Here is an 18,529-nt window from a genome sequence, read left to right as displayed (position 1 = left end):
ACCCCTAGATGGTGAGGCCAGGAAGAAGGACCACCAAGAAGCCTAGGCCATAAGATGCCTCTTTATTGGTGCCGGAAGGAGCTGCTGCTGAGGGCAGGGTTGCGAAGCCTCATCAGGACCCCTTGCCCTCAGCTACTTCCTTCTGCGGGCAATACTCTGTCCCAAGGGAACCTCTTCTGTCAGCTTCTGCAAAGGAGAGGGGAAACAGACTGTGACGGGTGATTCTGGAAGGCAAGGGCAGAGGTGAAGCTGGGTGTTGACAGCCTCACCTGTAACAGTCGAGCCTGATAGGCAGGAAGATCCTCTCCCTCCATTGGTTCAGGATGCTCATGTAGGTAGCGTGTAGTGGCTGTCTCCAGCTCCTCCACCTCGTACAGGGTAGCTGGGTCCAACGAATGGGCATTGATGAGGCTCACAAGATATTCTTTGTAGTGTGCCCTGGAAGACGAGGAAGCAGAATGTTTACTCTTCTGTTATTAAGAGTGTGATACTATTAACTGTGTGGGCCTGACACTTGCTGGATATTGCCATTTCTCCTTTTTTAATTGTGTGTTATGTTGGAAGCACCCACACTCATGTCTCAGTGAACACAGAGGACCACTTGTGAGTTGGTTTTCTCCTTTTACGATGTGGGTTTCGGGGGCAGAACTCCAGTCCCTATGCTTGGTACTAAGCACCTTTACCCACACACATACTGTAGTCTCAGCAGATCATAGTGGGATTTGTTTAGTTTTGGAGACTGGGTGTCTCTGTGACACAACCTTGGCTGTCCTGGACACACTGGGATTCTTACATGAACAAGACTATAGCTCCTCTGCCCGCTCTACTGGCAGGGAGTGCCAACCAGTATCTCTAAGCTGCCTGCTGTTACACATCCACACCCTTGCCAGGGGGCCCTCCCTCAGTCCCTCCCTCCTGAAGGACCAACAGAGACCTGGTCTTCCCGCCTGGGCAGCCTAGCCCTCATCCCCACGCCATACTCCATGCTCAGGCAGGCACTCACTGGCAGAGGCCGGCATGGCCAGCTGGGGTTTCCTTGCCACAGGCTTCATCCCTGAACCCATCGGGGACCTCTTTTTGTTCCATCACTCGGCAGCCACCTGAGAGGGAGGGAGGGAGGGAGGGAGGGAGGGAGGGAGGAAGGAAGGGGTACATGTTGGGAGGGTCTCTGAGCCCAGGAAACCTGCACGTCAGCAGAGGTTGTATCACACTTTGGAGAAGGAGGGTCCAGAGGCAGAGTGGCTCCGGAACGGGTCGGGGCCTGGCTGCCTCACTTCTAGCACAGTGGCCTACGACCCATAATCACAAGCTCTTTTATGGGGGGTTGGGGACGGTGACAGGGTCTCACTGCATAGCTTTGGCTGGTCTCTCACATGCTCTTAAAATCGCTCTCCTGGTTGTTATTGACCTACACAGCCAATTTATTCTCTAAAGGTCTTGTTTGTTTACTTTTTGAGACAGGGTTCACTGTTGCAGCCCTGGCTGCCCTGGAACTCGTTCTGTAGACCAAGCTGGCCTAGAATTACAGAGCTCCACCTCCTTCTGCCTCCCAACTGCTGGGATTAAAGGTGTGTACCCTCATAGACCAGCTCGCTGGAGGTCTTTGCCTAAGCTGAATAGTGTAGGTTAGATCCTTACTCAACATCTTTTGTTCCCCACACAGAACCTAAAATAGTAGCCTAAAACCTAAAACAACTAGCAGGCATCATTAGTTACTTGATGTTAATTAACCAATCCTAACCATTAGAGAACACAAGAAGAGACTTAAGGGCCACGTGCTTTAATGATACCTCATAACACAGCATAACCATTAGGTGGATATTATCCTCACTTCACAGGAAGAAACAAGACACGGACAGCTTGTTAATTAACTTGCCAAAGGACACACAACCCCAGATCCAAGACTCCCTTTTTTACCCATCACAATGGGAGCCCAGTATACCATCTCCCCTTCAGAGGTTTGCCTGACACTTACCTCCAGGGACTGCCCGGGTCCCAGCTGGAGGCTCCGTATTAAACATGACATTATTGTCCTAGGGAGAAATAGAGACTTATGGGCATTACTTCCCTTACCCAGCCACTGTCTCATTTCCTAGTGGTCAGTGTTTTCCATTCTTGCCCACCCTGTACCCTGTCTCCTTCTAGTAATCTTCACACCCAGTCTGGCTATCTGCCTCTGACCTGCAACAGTTTCTGGAGCCTGACAGCAGTCCAATCCCGTAGGTAGAAGAGGCAGTCTCGAGGGTGATGGCCATGCAGGGACTTTTTCACCCTGCAATTAGGGTCTGGACATTTCTGTAAAACCCAAATAGGAGAAGGAAGTTGGAAACTGTTGGGGTCCTGGACTCCCAAGAACCCCTGTGCAAGGGCGTAGAGCATGGGAGTGAGAGGAGATTGTGACATTAAGGGTCTGGAGCATGCAAAGGGGGGAGAGGGGGGAGAGGGGGGAGAGGTGCTGTCTGTCCTGCTGACCATTCCTTTTTTCCTAGGCCCTGCCCCAGCACCCCACACAGCTGCCCACCCTTCTCTCCTCCCCGCTCTCTGAACTCACGTTCTTGGCGTAGAAGGCGTTGTAGCAGCCACTGCAGAACTGGTGCCGACACTGAGTGCAGTGGAAATGCATGCAGCCTCCTCGGGCCAGTGCGTACGAGAACTTGCACTTCGGGCAGTCTGTAGGGGCAGTAGCTCAGGGTGAGTGCAGTACTGCAATCCAGGCCCTCAAGAAGGAAGCTTCTGCCCACAGGACTATCGAGCAGACAGGCTCAGTGGGGTAGCCTTACCAATGCCATTTTCCTGAAGATACATTGCCAGGCCTTGAGCCTGGTATTCTGGGTCATTGGTGCGTTTCCAGTTCTGGAAATCCTCACAGCTTCGTCCTCTGTGCTGCTCTTCCCACTGCCAGGAGGAAAAGTGGGCCGTGCACGGATGCTCTACCCCATGGCCTAGTCTGTCCTGCTGGGCTGGCTACTCACGCCTGTGGGTCCCAACTCCGTTACATTACTGCTGTCTACCACTCACTCAGATCCTAAAATTGAGGGGCCACTGTTTTTAATTTCCCCAAGCACTATACATTCGTTCATAAACCTTGGCTGCTCCCACCTGAACCTCACCTCTGGTCCCACTCTATCACTTACTGCAGGTAATTGTTAAATCCTTCCAGCTTCAAATACTTGCTTGGGTCTTACTACGCTGTTTCTTCCCCATTTTCCCCTTTCCACGTGGATGTCGGGGAGCCTCTATAGTGCTGGTGGCATGCCCACCCTGAGGCGTGGAGGTGGGACACAGGGAGTTAGTTGTCTTGTTATTTTCTATAGCAGATACAAGGCTTTCTGGATCAAGCCAGCCTCCTACAAGACAGATGACAGAGTCACCTCAGGCTCAGTCTCAAAACGAAAGCCAAACATCTGGACCACTCGGCCTCAAGGGCCGCCTTGCCGTTTTCACTCTGGCTTAGGGTTCCAGCCACACATCATTTTTTTCTTTTTCCTGATTTTGGCCGTTCTATGGATTGTTTTTTGCCCCAAGTGCTTTCTGCATGGCTGGCTTCATAACCTGTAGGTCTGTGCCTCTGAGGAGGTGCGGCTGGGTGTGATGGAGCACACTGCAATCCTGGCACTCGTGAGGGTTAGGCAGGATGGCAGCAAGTTTTAGACCACTGTGGGCAAAGTCTTCTCTCAGAAAACCAAAACTCAAGGGAAAGGAAGCGCCTGCCTGGCTTCTCCATCTTCCGGCAGTCTAGGTTGCTCTTCGCAGCTTAGGCTCTCCTCGTTTCTTGACAGAACTCTGGCCTGTGTGTAGTTACATCCACTCTCTTCCCTTCCTTTACTTCTCTTTTTCTCTACCTTTTTTTTTCCTTTTAAAAAAGATTTATTTATTATGTATACAGTGTGTATGACTGCAGGCCAGAAGAGGGCGCCAGATCTCATTACAGATGGTTGTGAGCCACCATGTGGTTGCTGGGAATTGAACTCAGGACCTCTGAAGAGCAGGAAGTGCTCTTAACCTCTGAGCCATCTCTCCAACCTCTACTTCTTCTCTTTTTCTCTGAGCCTGGCCCCTTCCCTAGGAAGCCTTTGTTCTCTGTGCATGTGTGTGTATGTGGAGGCCAGAGTATAATGCCTTGTACCACTTCTTTTTGAGTCAGGTTATCTCACTGGCCTGAAACTCAAACAGGATATGGTAACTCACCAGCAGACCCCAGGGTCCACCTGTCAACAGCCCCGCCCCCGTCAGTGCAGGAATTACAAGTGTCTACCATCAGACTTGGCATGACATTCTTCTTTTAAAAATTCAGTGTTTGTGGGGGGCAGACAACAACTAGAAGTCAGTTCTCCCCTTCCACCACGCGGGGCCTGGACCTAGATCTCAGGATGTCAGGTCTGGTGAGGATACCTTAACTCACTCACTGGCTCTAACCCAGCTTTCAATTTTTGTTGGCTGTCCTGGAACTAGTTCTGTAGACCAGGCTGGCCTCAAACTCAGAGATCCACCTGCTTCTGCCTCTGTAGTGCTGGGTTTAAAGGTGTGTGCCACCACTGCCCAGCCAAAACCTTTTATTTATTTTATTTAATGTACATGGGTGTTTTGACTGCATGAATGTCTGTTCACCACATGTGTAGACCAGAAGAGGCTGTGAGATCGGGAACTGGAGTTACAGACAGGTATGGGCTGCCATGTGGGTGCTGGGGACTGAACCCAGGTCCTGTGGAAGGGCAGCCAGGACTCTTCGTGGCTGAGCCATCTCTGCGGGTTCTGGGGACTGCACTCAGGACCTCATGCTTACACCAGGCACTTTACTGACTGCATTATCGCCCTCGGTCCCCAGTGAGCCCTTTGAGCTGAGAACACAACCGTTTTGTTTCCAGTACACTCCTCGAGTCTAACGCAGAACCTGGCAGCAGCCTCGTCAGCACTTCTGAAGGGAGGGGTGTGACTCACCTGGCGCTTGCAGCGCACACAGAAGGTCTGGTGACACTGGGGACACGTCGCCTCCAGTTGTTCACGCTCATATATGAAGCCAAAGGAACACTGTGAGTGCAAGAGCATAAAGCTATTCAAGACTTGACCCGGAGCCATTCCCTGACCCTCAACAGTCAGCTCCTTTGGCCAGGCCACTTACCTGGGCACACCACAAGAACTTGGGGTCTCGCATGAGCACACCCTCCGTCAGCTTCTTATGAAACAGGGCATATGCATCTGGGTCTAGGCTCTCTCTGAGCTGGGGACAAGACGCAGAGGTGGTCGATGGGTAGAAACTGGTCAAAGCCTAGTCCACCTAAACCATAGCAGTTGTAGTACCTGGATGTCGAGGGTGGAGAAGTAGCTGAGCAACTGTGTGTCATCGGTGAGGTCAGGGCGGCCGCAGGCAGGGCACACCATGTCTGTGATGTGCTTTTCCTTCAGGGCGATGGTGAAGTGCTGACGGAAGCAGTCAGGACATATGGTGCACTCACAGGAGATCAGGGCCTGCATCTACAGTGGAAGAGAAGAGGGAAGGGGGCTGTGCTGACACCCTGGCATACACCGAAACACTGAGCTCTAATTAAATGGGCAACCACAGCAAGCTCAAGCGCCTACAGGTCTGAGGCAGGTGACCCAGGTCTGAAGACAGCTGGAAGGAGGGCAGCAAGTCACAGTGACATCCACAGTGAAGGCATTTGCATTTCATTAAAAGCCGAAGATCAGAGTGGAGAGATGGATAATAAACTGGGGGATTTTAGGAGATTAAAATGTTGGTTAGGTGACTACCACTACAGATCCACAGAGGTGCTTCCTTTACGGTATGAAAGATTTTCCATCTTTGTTTCTGGATACAGGCTCTTGTTATGTAACCTACGCTAGCTTCTGACTTCCAACCCTCTGGAGTGCTGGGATTACAAGCATACTCCACCACATACGGTTATACTCTATCTGATTACACTGGTGGTTATATGAATCTGTATTTGAGATAAAACTGCAAAGCTGACAGAGATGAACTGGGGATGCATCTCAGTTGGCAGAGTGATATCCTAGCATCTGCAAAGCTCTAGGTTCAATACCTAGTGCTTCATAAACCAGGCTTAAAGGTACACACCTGTCATCTCAGTGTTCAGGAGGTGAGGAGGAGGAGCGGAAGGTCAAGGTTGTCCTTGAGTTCATATTAAGTCTGAGGCCAGCATGGGCTATATAGAAAACAACACTCGGGACTGGAGAGATGGCTCAGAGGTTAAGAGCACTGACTGCTCTTCCAGAGGTCCTGAGTTCAATTCCCAGCAACCACATAGTGCCTCACAACCATCTGTAATGAGATCTGGAGCCCTCTTCTGTATACATAATAAATAAATAAATCTTAAAAAAAAAAAAAAAAAAAAAAGAAAAGAAAACAACACTCTTCTACAAGCGAGAACCATACCACAATTAATATTGCCTGTGTACTTGATACACAATAAAGCACAAGTGGAGGCCTGAATTTAACCCCTAGTGCTTCATAAAACTGGATGTGATGGAACCATCTTGCTTGTAATCCTAGCACTGGGAATATGCAGGATCGGCTCATCTGAGACCACCTCTAACCACATAGTGATTGCATACATGAGACCACCCTCCAGATGAAGAAGAATCACACTGGGCTGGAGAACTGGCTTGCCCAGCAGGTGTTGGCTGTTCTTTCACAGAATGGGTGGCTCACACCTGTACCTGTGATTGCAGTTCCAAGGGATCTGAAATCTTTTGACCTCATGGGCACCCACAAACATGTGACATATACACAAACACCCAATTTTAAAAAAAAAATCTTAAAAAAAATCTTAAAAAAAATTATTGCTGCTTTCTGCTAGTGTGACTGTTGTGGTTATATTTTCAAATAACATTTACCTTTTAGAGATACATACTGAAATACTTATAGATAAGAACATGACACTTGAGATCTGCTTCAAAACAGCCCTCTGCATATATAGATGAATAAAGACCTGGCATTGAGAGGAGAGGGTTTTTAAGGGGAGAGGAGCTGGGAAGTTTAATTTTTAAGCAGAGTCTCATGTAGTTCTGTCTAGCCTGGAGCTATGTAGAAAAGACTGTACTCAAATTCACAGAGATCTGCTTGCCTCTGCCTCCTGAGAGCTAGGTAAAGGTGTGCACCATACACCTGGCAAAGTGGAGTGCCGGAGATAGGGCCGGGTCTTCTGGTCACTAGGAACACCTGGAACAGGGTGACAATGCCCTAGTCTCTTTACGGCTTCCTAGCCACAAGCTTAGTGGTTGTGCAGTCACATTTCCTACCTGATGTGCCAGCAAAGGCCCAAAACAATGGAAGCAACAGATGAAAAACTGAAACCTCAAAAACTGTGCCAAAGTAAACAATTTCTCTTTATAAGTTGGTTATCTCGGGCATTTGTTGTAGCAAAAGAAAACTAATACAATGTTTGAAAGTTCCAACATCCATGCCCCCTTTCCCCCAGGCAGGGTTTCTCTATGTAACAGCTGCCTGTCCTGGCACTTGCTCTGTAGCTCAGGCTGGCCTAGAACTCACAGAGATCCGCCCGGCTCTGCCTCCTGAGTGCTGGGATTAAAGGCGTGTGCCACTGCTGCCTGGCCCAGTATTTTTTAAAAGGGGTGTTCCCGTTGTGCCCTTGTCGGAAGGCCTCAGTAGTGTAAGGATAAAAGCAAAGCCAAGGCCACCAGGGTGAGGGTGCGGCCCACCAGGAGCAGAGCCACACTAAGTCCAGGCAGAGCCTGAAGGGACTTACCCGGTTGCGGGGAAGGGCCCACCCGCACACGGCACATTCCTGGGCAAGCAATCGGCGAAGAAAGGCCCGGTCCTGGCTGTGCCTCACAGCCTCTACCACGTCCAACAATTCATAGTTCCTGGGTGTCTCCTGCAGCAGTGACAGTGCCAGCTCCGCCCGACCCCAACTGGGGAGTGCGTGGACTGCCAAGAGCCGTCTGACCAGGCCCTACAACGTGATTCGGGGGACAGTGGCTGTCAGACTCCAGGGGTCTGCTCCCTCAATCTCTGTTCCTTTAAGTGGGAGACTGGGTACCTCGCCCACTCCCAGCACCTGTCTATCTAGCCCATCCCAGCAGGGAGTGGGTTCAGGGCCTCTGTCCCACAGGCGCTGATGGAAGGGTTCTAGACGCTGACGCTGTAACTCAGTCAGGGCCCGTGCCACATCACCCCCATGCTGGAACAAGGCCTGCAGTGACCCATCTTTAGGCCCAAAGCCCAGGGACTGGAGCTCCTGCACCTGCAATTGAAAGCAGTGAGATGCTGCTGAGGGGAAAAGCAAGCAAGCGTGCTCCGCTGCTCTCGAGCCCATCCCGCCTCCAGCACAATGGTACCTTCCTCCTCCTGGCCCGCACACACTCCTCCACAGCTTCATCAAGGTTGCCATGACGATCAAGCCAGGCTTTCCGGGCTTCCTGACAGGAAAAGGCACCCAGCCCTGGATCCTGCTGGCCAGCTAGCTCAGCCACCATCTCCAGGACATAGGACAGCTCTGAACGCAGCCACTGCAGGGGCACCTCCGTGCCCGAGTACTGTAAGGCTGAGAAGATCTCTTCTGGACTGGCACCTGCAGCTTCCCCTTCCTAAAGAACAGTCACACCCAGACACCAGCAGAGGAACACCAGGAAGGAAGCTACCCACCCAAGCCTGGTTAACAGTGATTATGTGACCCGTGCACAGAATGGTAACTGCCCTTTGCTAAGTATTCAAAGTAAGGCAGCTACAGCTAACAGTAACAAGTCTTTTAAGAATGCTAGCCGGGCATGGTGGTGCACACCTTTAATCCCAGCACCCGGGAGGCAGAGGCAAGCAGATCTCTGTGAGTTCAAGGCTAGCCTGGTCTACAGGACAGCCAGGGCTGTTACACAGAGAAACCTTATCTTAAAAAATAAAACAAGGGTTGGGGATTTAGCTCAGTGGTAGAGCAAGAGCGCAAGGCCCTGGGTTTGATCCTCAGCTCCAACAAAACAAAACAAAACAAAACAAAACAAAACCACCACAACAAAAGAATACTAATTAGCAAACTGACATCCTCTTTCTCCCAGAGCTCAGTCCCATCTCATCCCAGGCCCAATCCTCACCCTTACCTGGATCATGCTCACTAGCTGGAGACTTTCCTTCCGCATCTTATCTTGTCGGTGTTTCTCTGGGTCTCCGCAGGAACCAGGCAGGGAAGCACTGAGGTGTTGTGGGGACCCAGGCTTTGGGAGTTCCTTTTCCAAAGAGCTGGCATAGGGTCGAACGGCATGCTGTACTGAGATGGGGTTGCGGGTTCGGTTGCAAATAGCACATACCCAGACAGGGCCTGAGTTGCAAAAGGTACAGTGGTCACAGTACCACACTTCAGACTGGGCAGATGAGAGCAAGACATCCCCCTGATGGAAAGGTAGAGAGAATTATCCTACTGACTGTGTGACCAGTGACTAAGGTTCATGGGGAAACCAAAGCCAAGTGGTATGATCGAGAGAATGGCCTGAGGTCAACAGATGAAAATAAAGAGCTGGGAAGGCCAAACTGGTTACCTTAAGGGACTGGTGGCGAACACCAGCGTCATGGGAGTCCACCCCCAAGCTGGGGGGCTGGGCCAGCCGAGGTCGCTCACATATGGCACACAGCACAGCTGCTGCCTCATTCTCAAAGGTACAGCTCTGGCAGGCCCACTGATCCCGTGCAGGCTCAGGTTCGGGGCCGCCAGTTCCTGGGGAACCCTCTGGTCGCAGCACCTTACAGCCTCTGGGCTGACTACAGGCTGCACAGAGCACTGACCAAGGCTCATTTAGTGTGACGCAGGTAGCACAGTGCCAGGGCAGACAAGCATTTGCAGTTTCAGGGGAAGAAAGAGAGCTGTCTCTCAGAGCGAGGGACGCTGAGTGGGGCGGTGGCTGGGATGAGGCAGGTAAACTGTAAGAGAAAAGCAGACATGGCCAATTGAGGTAGAGGTTAGTACCCAAGTCCCCTCACCCCTGTGAATCTCACACTGCCTCGGTTATGACATGTAGCTCTGGCCTCTAGAATACTCTCGTACCTAAAGATGATTCAATATTTAAATGATAGATTATACCTAACTTCTTCCAGGTAGCTGTTCCTTGTTTTTTAATTTTTAAATTTTTTTTTGGAGCTAAGGACGGATCCTAGGCCTTGTGCTTACTAGGCAAGTGCTCTACCAGAGCTAAATCCCCAACCCCTATTTAAAAAAAAAAAAAAAAAAAAATTATTTATTTACTTATTTATTATGCATGCAGTGTTCTGCCTGTATGTCTGCCTGCAGACCAGAAGAGGGCACCAGATCTCATTACTGAGGATAGTTGTGAGCTACTATAAGTTGCTGGGAATTGAACTCAGGACCTCTGGAAGGGCAGCCAGCGCTCTTAACCTTTGGGCCATCTCTCCAGCCCCAGGTGGCATCTCTTAACATAGTTCCCTAATCTTATCATGCTAGGTGTTTAGAATACTGACTGAGGTGATCCTTCAGACAAGACTGCATCCATCTACTACCTACCTGTGTATCACAGCAATCTCTCTATCATGACTGTCATTTGCTTAGTGTTTATGTCTATAATTCCCTTGAGGGCTACACTGGCTGTTCTCTATGGAACAGCCTTGAATAGAGAACCTGGCAAATAGTAGACACTCAAGTAATCTTCAATTTTCTTAATTTCACTTTCACAGAGAAAAGAAAGCCTCTCACCTAGAGCTTAGGTTGATGGTTTGGTGGGCCCCAGGCAGGGTTTGGCGAAGGTGATGAGCACGGGACGGATGTCCATGGAATAAAAGGTCACAAGCTGGGCATGAGGTTTGATTACAGGCTGGGCAGTGCAGTGTGCCTGGGGCAGAACCACAGAGAAAGCAGGGACCAGCAGTGGAGGCTAAAAAATAAAATCAAAAGGATAAAACTTTAAAAAAAAAATCTATATTCACACGCCAATAAATAAATAAATAATTTACACACACACACACACACACACACACACACACACACACACACACACACTGTAGCCAAGACAGGAAGTCATACTATGTACCTATCAACAAATGAAAGAAGAAAACAGGTTACACTTAATAAGTAGCTTATAGTAACACACACACATCAGAATATTGGTCACAAAGAACAAAATCTTGTTACTTAGAGGGAAAAACCATGAAAATGGAGCAAAACAAGTCAGACATAGAAAGACAAATATTATCTGTATTGACCCCCAGTCCCACCGCAAAATGTAGCTCTGGCTGGCTTTCAACTCATGACTGGCCTCAAACTCAGAGATGGGCCGGCCTCTGCTTCCCAAGTACTAGGATCAGAGCTGTGTTAGGAACTGGAGTTAGGAATGGTTGTGAATCGCCATGCGGGTGCTGGGAATTGAATCCGGGTCCTCTGTAAGAGCAGCAGGCACTCTTAACTATAGAGCCATCTCTCCAGCCCTCAGAGCAACTTTCTTAAAAAGACCAGGTGACGGAATTAAAGAAATGGCTTAGCAGTTAAGATCATGTACTACTCTTGCAAAGGAGCCAAATCTGACTCCCAGCACTCATGTGGGGCAGCTCAGCACGGTCTGCAACTCCAGCTCTGGGGGGACGAGCTACCTCTGGCTTCCATGGGCACCTGCACATACATGCACATATACACACATCACACCACACTGCCCTCCTGCCCCCAAATCTAAAATTCAAAATTAAAGGAGAAAACACCAGGCTACACTGAAATCTGTTCTGGGCTAAGGCAAGTCACAAAAACTGTTCTTTACAACATCTGCACCCATGGGGGGGGGGGGGCATTTGTTTTTTGAAATAAAATACAAATATAAGAAGATAGAAGACCTAAATTTGCATCAATCTAATCTAATACTCTCATACAGGACCAACCATACCTGAGGCAGAGGGGAGGGGACCAGGAACAATCTCTCTCAAAAGGGGGTGAAACTCTGAAAGCTGCAGCATCTGAGGAAGAAAGCAGAGAATGGACAAGTGTTTGGGGCACAGAATCCCACAAATACAGTTCCCTTTATTTAACAGCACCCTTTCTGCTTTCCTTACATCATCTTCAAGGTTGTCTTTTAGCAGCTGGTCCAGTGCCTTCTCTCTTGGGTGAGTGTTCTGCAAACAAGATTAAAGGCATTCCCACCTCGAGCAAAGTTCACCCTGATCCCCTAACATTCAGAGGGAGAAAGTGTAGCAGAAGCTTCCAGACTGCTGCAGCAACAGAATTTACCAGCACGGGGGCTTTCAAAGTGCCTTGAATTGGGTTGGGCTCCCAGGCTAGTACTTAAAAGGCCTTAGGCTCAGAAGGCCATCTCACCTGCAACAGCAAGCTGAGCTCCGTGCGAAGCAGTAGCACTTCTAGTGTGACTATGGCAACCTGGTATTCATCCGGCTCCTCCTGCCCTTCAGGGAAACTCAATCCATCTGGGCGCTCCTCAGTATAGCCATACAACCGCAGCACATCCCGGCCCCCCTGCCACACATTCAGGACCCGGTCACCACCCAGCAGGCCTCCTGGGCAATAGGGCTGGTTCCCCGACTCAGCACACCCTCAAGTCCCTTCTGGTCAACCCCCAGCATAGGTCTAGTCCCCTTCTCCAATAGGGCCCAAGGGTTTCACCTGCACAGCATCCACCGTGCTGCGAAAGACAGGGTTATTAAACTTCACTGAACGCCAGTACCGAGGTCGCTGTGGGCTGAGGAGGTTGCGACCATATTTTTCCAGGATGTTCAGGGCCGTGGACAGAGTGTTGAGGTAGTTTTGGGGCTAGGAGCAGTCAGAAGAGCAGAGTTACGAGTCCAGCCCATCCGGCCTTTGAGCCTAGGTCCCCTTCCGTGGCGTGCCCGGGCGGCCTTGGCCTCACCTCCCCACGAGCGTTGCAGCGGACCAGGCGTCCGGCGTCCAGTTGCAGGTAGCGGGCGGCTGGCGGCAGAGAGGTGGCCAGAAGCGGCGTGAGCTGCTCCAGGGGAAATACCTGCGCGGAATCCCGCCTCAAGGCGCTCGCCAGCTCCTCTCGGGCCGCCAGAAAGGCTCGCTCCTCCTCTCCCGGCATCCCGAGACCGGAGACGGGCTCAGCTTCGCTGTCCACCAGGGACGGGCGCGGGGCGCAGGTGCGCGCGGCGCCACAGCAGCCGAGGTCACTCAAGCCACCGCCCCGCTCAGCCCGGGCAGCTGCCAGGGAACAGGAAGTACTGCCAAAGAGGGCGGGACTGCGGCCCGCGTTAGAGGAAGGGGCGGGTCCAGAGGGACGGAAGGGGTGTGATCAGGAAGGGAGGCCAGGTTGCCGCCAATGAGGAAGCCGCGGCCCCGGCTCCTCCCACAGTGCGACGGAACCTTTTTCCTCCTGGTCGAGCTCTCCGCCTTCCCGGAGGCTATCTGTCTCCGCCCCTTCCGGAGGGATCTCCCCTCCCCCGCGTGGGGTTAGCTTGTTTTGCCCAAAGCTTTCCTCTCTTTATCTCCACTATGTTGCTCAGTTCCAGTCCCCGCCGGGGAAGCCCCACCTTACCGGGGACCCAACTCTGGCCGCCCTTAGCCCGGCTCAGGCGAGTCCCGCCTTCCTGCAGTCTGTCCTGAAGGCAAGGCAGTCCCTCTCTCCCCTGCTCCCTTCCATCCTGCCAGGCTTCCCCTCTTCCGATCATCCCTGCTCTCTCGGATCCTACTCGGTCCCCTCCTCGAAGGCCAACCTCAGGGCGCCCCACCCCTGGGCACCCCCTTTCTTATTGTCCCACTCTCTCCCAGCCCAGCACTTCCCCTGGACGGCCCTTGGCATAAGCTCCGCCCTTCTGGAGAGGCCGCGGCTGTTGGTGTCCGCTGTCCCACGCTCCCCTAGCCCCTCCCTTGGACATCCCCTAGGCTGGTGATGAAGCCCTTCCTAGTGGCAACTGGTTGGGAATGGCTGAAGGACTATTTACTGTTAGCGGCCTGCCGGGAGGAGGGCGAACAGAGGGAAGGGGGCGTGGCTGAGGGGGGTGGGTCCGGGCCTGGAGAGTGAAAGCGAAAGCTGGGGCCGCGAGCCCCGAGAGTCGAGAGCTAGCAACTGGGGAAGCATGGCCAAGCCTTGTGGGGTTCGCCTGAGTGGAGAAGCCCGTAAACAGGTAAATGGGAGCCGGAGGCCAGGAAGGGGTGAGGAGCCCCAACGAAGATAAAAACTGGGTGCTCCTGGGCACCAAGGCCCCGCGCGAGAAGTCGCCCGATCTCTTTCTTCGGGGCTTTCACTTCTGCTCAGGAATGACCACTGCCCTGCCCTCTATCTAGCCAGTCTGTGCACTGAGCAGGGTCTTCCAGGGGAAACTGGCATTGCGGGACAGGCTTGAACCACAGTTAGGGGGCACCCGGTTGCTGGGGGTGGGTGGGCTCTTATTCTTTGCAACTGAACCCCCTAACCCACGTCTGCTTACTGGTGTCTGCAGGTGGATGTCTTCAGACAAAATCTTTTCCAGGAGGTAAGTCTGTGGATCCAAGCGATTTGACCCAGACTCCCAGCGCCATACTCTAAGGGCCACAACCCATGAGTAACCCCCCAACTCACCCCAGTTTTGGTCTCTCCTAACCTTCATGCTCACCCAAGGTGCTCTCTAATGATTGGTTTCTACTCGTAATCTGATCACCCTCTGAACCCTCACTGCTTTTGACGGAGAGGGAAAGGTGGTGCCCGGAGTACCCACAGCCCTTTTGCCATCCATCAGGATGGGCAAGCCCCTTTCATTCCACGTTTCCTCATTTGTGAGTCTGGGACTCGGTAGTTTCTAAGGGCCTGCTTCTCAAACATCTCAACGGACATCTTGTGTGATTGTTTGTGTAATGTTAACTCACAGGCTGATGACTTCCTCTCTACATTCTTGCCACGGAAAATCATATCCCTGAGTCAGCTCCTGCAGGTAAGTAGTAGTAAGGCTCCTCTACCCCATCTCCTGGCATCTCTCCCACCACCTCTCCTTAGACAGCTAGTACTGGCAGGCTGGGAACTTAGGCCGGTACAAAGCTTGAGAGGAGAGAGACCCAGGGAAGGGAATGGAGGGAAGGCTGTGGCTGATGAGGGAGGAGACTGAGCAGTGCCTGAGAATAAATTCTGCAGGAGGATTCCCTCAATGTGGCTGACCTCTCCTCCCTCCGGGCTCCTCTGGACATCCCCATCCCAGATCCCCCACCCAAGGATGATGAGGTAAGGCATTCAGCGTGCAGAGCGTGGGCTATAAGCCAGTGGAGATGACACCACTGTGGCCTCCATGAGTCTCCTAAAGCTGCTTTTCCCCTTTTGCCTTAGATGGAAACAGACAAGCAGGAGAAGAAAGAAGGTAATGGGGAACTGGGGGTCTGGGAGGGAAAATGGGTACACTGATGGGGGTAACCAAAAGCCATCTTTTTCATCGGTCTCCATCTCTTTCATAGTCCCTAAGTGCGGCTTCCTCCCTGGGAATGAGAAGCTTCTGGCCCTGCTAGCTCTGGTGAAGCCAGAAGTCTGGACTCTCAAAGAGAAATGCATTCTGGTAACCCTGGGAACTGGAGGAGGTGGGAAGAAAAGCAAGGCAAAGCTATGGTCAATTCAGATCTTCCACCTAGAGACTTAGTTTTGAATAAGGAAACTTTTGTTTTGTTTTGGGTTTTTGTTGTTGTTGTTTTTTTCTTTTTTTTCTTTTTTTCTTTTTTTTTTTTTTTTTGGTATTTTTTGAGACAGGGTTTCTCTGTGTGGCTTTATGCCTTTCCTGGAACTCACTTTGGAGACCAGGCTGGCCTCTGCCTCCTGAGTGCTGGGATTAAAGGCGTGCGCCACCATGCCCGGCGGAAACTTTGTTGTGTGTCTTGGATTTATATATATTTTTTAGTTGTATGTGTGCACACACAAGCATGTGTAGGTGTGTTTTCCATTGCAAACATATTTGAAGACCAGAGGTGAACACTTGGATTTTTTTGTTTTTTGAAGGATGTCCTCACTGAATCTGGAGCTTGCTGTTTTAACTATACTGGCTCACCAGGGAGCCTCTGGGATCTGCCTGTGTCACCATCACATGCTGCTCCCCCGACACTGGGTCACAGTGTACTCCAATGTGCCCTGCTTTTATGTGTGTGCTAAGAGTTGGAATACAGGTCCTTGTGTATTTGTGTGCACTCATTCACCCACTCTCCTCTCCTCAGGGTTTAGATAGTCTTTGATGTTCTCATTTGTTTGAAGTCTGTCTGGTATCACAGTGGTAGCTCTAAAAATAAAAGACTGCTGTAGCCACCTCTGTAATCTCAGAACTTATCATATTAGGTACACAGTATAGGTGATATGATACAGTGAGTTGGTTTAAAAGCTTGAGCCCTAGAAAGAATCTAGATTCAAATCCTGATTCTGTCATTTACATAGGTCTCTTAGACGTATTGTGATTCACTTGTTTCCTGTGTCAAATGGAACAGTAAGACTAAAGGCTTTGCAAGATTGCCAGTAATTAGATGAGATCAGTAACTTACAGTATAACACCTAGCATGTAATAAGTGCTCAGTTAGACATAGCTTTTATTAAGAAGTAGCATAATGGGGGGCGGGGCAGCTGCAGAAGGAGCCTGTGAGGTCAAGGCCAGCCTAATCTATATATGGAGCTCCAAGACATCCAGAACTACATAGAGAAACCCTGTCTCAACAAACAAAAGAATCTTCCACCTTGCTTTGTAAGGGAGAGATGGCTCAGAGGTTAAGAGCACTGGCTGCTCTTTCAGAGGACCCAGGTTTGATTCCCAGCACCTACATGGCAGTCTGTAACTCCAGTTCCAGGGGATCTGACACCCTTTTTTTGGCCTATGTGGGAAACAGGAATGCACGTGGTAAATAGATATACATAAAGCCAAAATACTCATACAGATAAAAAATAAAATAATGAAAAAAATAATTTTTTAAAAAGTTGCATAAGAATCCAGTAGGTTACCGGGCGGTGGTGGAGCACGCCTGTAATCCCAGCACTTGGGAGGCAGAGCCAGGCGGATCTATGTGTGTTCGAGGCTAGCCTGGTCTACAAAGTGAGTTCCAGGACAGGCTCCAAAGCTACAGAGAAACCCTGTCTCGAAAAACCAAAAAAAAAAAAAAAAAAAAAAAAAAAAGAATCCAGTAGGTTTGTTTGATGAGTGCTCCTTTTAACATAGGTAATCACCTGGATCCAGCACCTGATCCCCAAGATTGAGGATGGAAATGATTTTGGGGTGGCAATTCAGGTAAGAGTTGGTGACTGAAGACAGAGTGGGCAGAGACTGGATGAGGAGGTAGGAGGAAGAGGGACTAATAAAGAATGGAGGTGAAGTATTCTCTTTGCTTCTCGTGTCCCTGTAGGAGAAGGTGCTGGAGAGAGTGAATGCTGTTAAGACCAAAGTAGAAGCCTTCCAGACAACCATTTCCAAGTGAGAGCAGCTACAAGACCCCAGGGACCCTACAGGGACGTTCCTGTGGGAGTCTCAAAGCCAGGCAGTTCTGTCAGAATGGTGGGAGTCTGAGGGGCGGAGTCTGTGTGCTTGCACATTCCTTTAACGCACACATCCCTTACTTACAGGTACTTCTCGGAACGTGGGGATGCTGTAGCCAAGGCCTCCAAGGAGACCCATGTGGTGAGTGCAGAGTCCACCAGCCGTTTGGCTGAGGCTGGCCAGGGGTGGGGAGAACAGATCCTCTTTGTTTTGTTTTTGGCTTGCCCCATGTGGAAAATATTATCCTGAAAAGCAAAAGTGATTAGGGTTCCAACATCCTTGACCCTTTCCTTTACTTAATTCTCTGTTTGTTGGTGCTGTCACGGGGCTTATCTTCCAGTTAATCTCTCTTCTCTGAGTGAGAAAACAGAATTACTGTCCTGGCCTCCCCTGGTGCTGACTCAGTTTTGCTTCCTGCTCCCCAGATGGATTACCGGGCCTTGGTTCATGAGAGAGATGAGGCAGCCTATGGGGAACTCAGGGCCATGGTGCTGGACCTGAGGGCCTTCTATGTGAGTGTGGAGGGAGCTCCTGAGGGGAGTGGATGGAACGGTGTGGGAAGCCAAGAACCTAACTTGGTTCTTCTGGCCTTCCTCCAGGCTGAGCTTTATCATATCATCAGCAGCAACCTAGAGAAAATCGTCAACCCAAAGGGTGAAGAGAAGCCATCTATGTACTGAGCTAAGGACTAGAAGGAAAATAAATGACTTATACTTTATAGATTCCCTCTGTTGTTCATTCAGAGCATTATCAGAGAGCTCCCTCTGTCAGTACACCAAGGAATCTGAATATGGTAATGGAGAGGGGAGAGGGTTGGCTGGAGGGATGGCTCGCTCGGCCTTTAAGAGCACTTAGCTGTTCTTCCGGAGGACCCAGGCTAGCTGCCCAACACCCACAAAGTGGCTAATAATTGTCTGTAACTCCATCTCCAAGGGATCTGACACCCTCCTTTGACCTCTGCAGGCACCAGATATGCACATAATACATAGATGCACATGCAAGCAAGCAAACCATCCTTACCCATAAAATTAAAACAAAAAATTTTTTAAAAAATGGGAGGGTGCCAGGAAAGTGAGGTTGTGCATGAGGCCCATTGTGTTCCTTCTAAAGAACAGGGTAGAGCAGGGCATGGGTAGCACACCC

At 50.6% G+C, this 18,529-nt stretch overlaps 2 protein-coding genes across 2 annotated transcripts; one reads left to right on the top strand and one right to left on the bottom strand.

Moving 5' to 3' along the window:
* Window positions 1-41: 41 nt before the first annotated feature.
* Rnf31 (ring finger protein 31) lies at window positions 42-13,759 on the bottom strand. The gene is made up of 21 exons (XM_036198884.1): window positions 12,820-13,759; window positions 12,576-12,722; window positions 12,273-12,428; window positions 12,011-12,070; window positions 11,845-11,914; window positions 10,671-10,848; window positions 9,505-9,883; window positions 9,070-9,357; window positions 8,317-8,565; window positions 8,037-8,222; window positions 7,725-7,931; window positions 5,299-5,472; window positions 5,120-5,218; window positions 4,939-5,028; window positions 2,781-2,895; window positions 2,552-2,670; window positions 2,182-2,295; window positions 1,976-2,033; window positions 1,004-1,100; window positions 270-438; window positions 42-186 (listed from the first exon to the last, which is right to left on the bottom strand). Exons 1-21 carry the CDS (start codon window positions 13,006-13,008, stop codon window positions 133-135), a joined length of 3,198 nt encoding a protein of 1,065 aa, XP_036054777.1. The 5' UTR covers window positions 13,009-13,759; the 3' UTR covers window positions 42-132.
* On the top strand, window positions 13,332-18,108 carry Psme2 (proteasome activator subunit 2). Its single transcript, XM_036198888.1, has 11 exons — window positions 13,332-14,050; window positions 14,366-14,398; window positions 14,771-14,833; window positions 15,031-15,117; window positions 15,220-15,250; window positions 15,345-15,442; window positions 17,072-17,140; window positions 17,256-17,323; window positions 17,473-17,527; window positions 17,812-17,898; window positions 17,986-18,108. The coding sequence occupies exons 1-11, from the start codon at window positions 14,003-14,005 to the stop codon at window positions 18,064-18,066; spliced, it is 720 nt and encodes a 239-aa protein (XP_036054781.1). The 5' UTR covers window positions 13,332-14,002; the 3' UTR covers window positions 18,067-18,108.
* Window positions 18,109-18,529: the final 421 nt, after the last annotated feature.

The sequence above is a fragment of the Onychomys torridus genome, chromosome 9 (assembly GCF_903995425.1).
Source record: "Onychomys torridus chromosome 9, mOncTor1.1, whole genome shotgun sequence".
In the NCBI taxonomy this organism is placed as follows: Eukaryota; Metazoa; Chordata; class Mammalia; order Rodentia; family Cricetidae; genus Onychomys; species Onychomys torridus.
This window is presented reverse-complemented; position numbering and strand designations above follow the sequence as displayed.

Excerpts from the sequence above, each read along its gene's own strand:
- Rnf31 (XM_036198884.1), bottom strand. The coding sequence starts at position 13,008 with ATGCCGGGAGAGGAGGAGCGAGCCTTTCTGGCGGCCCGAGAGGAGCTG. Across the intron at positions 12,429-12,575 it reads GCACGGTGGATGCTGTGCAG|GGGGGCCGGGATGTGCTGCG; the intron begins GTGAAACCCTTG and ends AATGTGTGGCAG. Across the intron at positions 9,358-9,504 it reads TTCGCCACCAGTCCCTTAAG|GGGGATGTCTTGCTCTCATC; the intron begins GTAACCAGTTTG and ends CCTTTCCATCAG.
- Psme2 (XM_036198888.1), top strand. The coding sequence starts at position 14,003 with ATGGCCAAGCCTTGTGGGGTTCGCCTGAGTGGAGAAGCCCGTAAACAG. Across the intron at positions 14,399-14,770 it reads GACAAAATCTTTTCCAGGAG|GCTGATGACTTCCTCTCTAC; the intron begins GTAAGTCTGTGG and ends GTTAACTCACAG. Across the intron at positions 17,324-17,472 it reads TTCCAGACAACCATTTCCAA|GTACTTCTCGGAACGTGGGG; the intron begins GTGAGAGCAGCT and ends CCTTACTTACAG.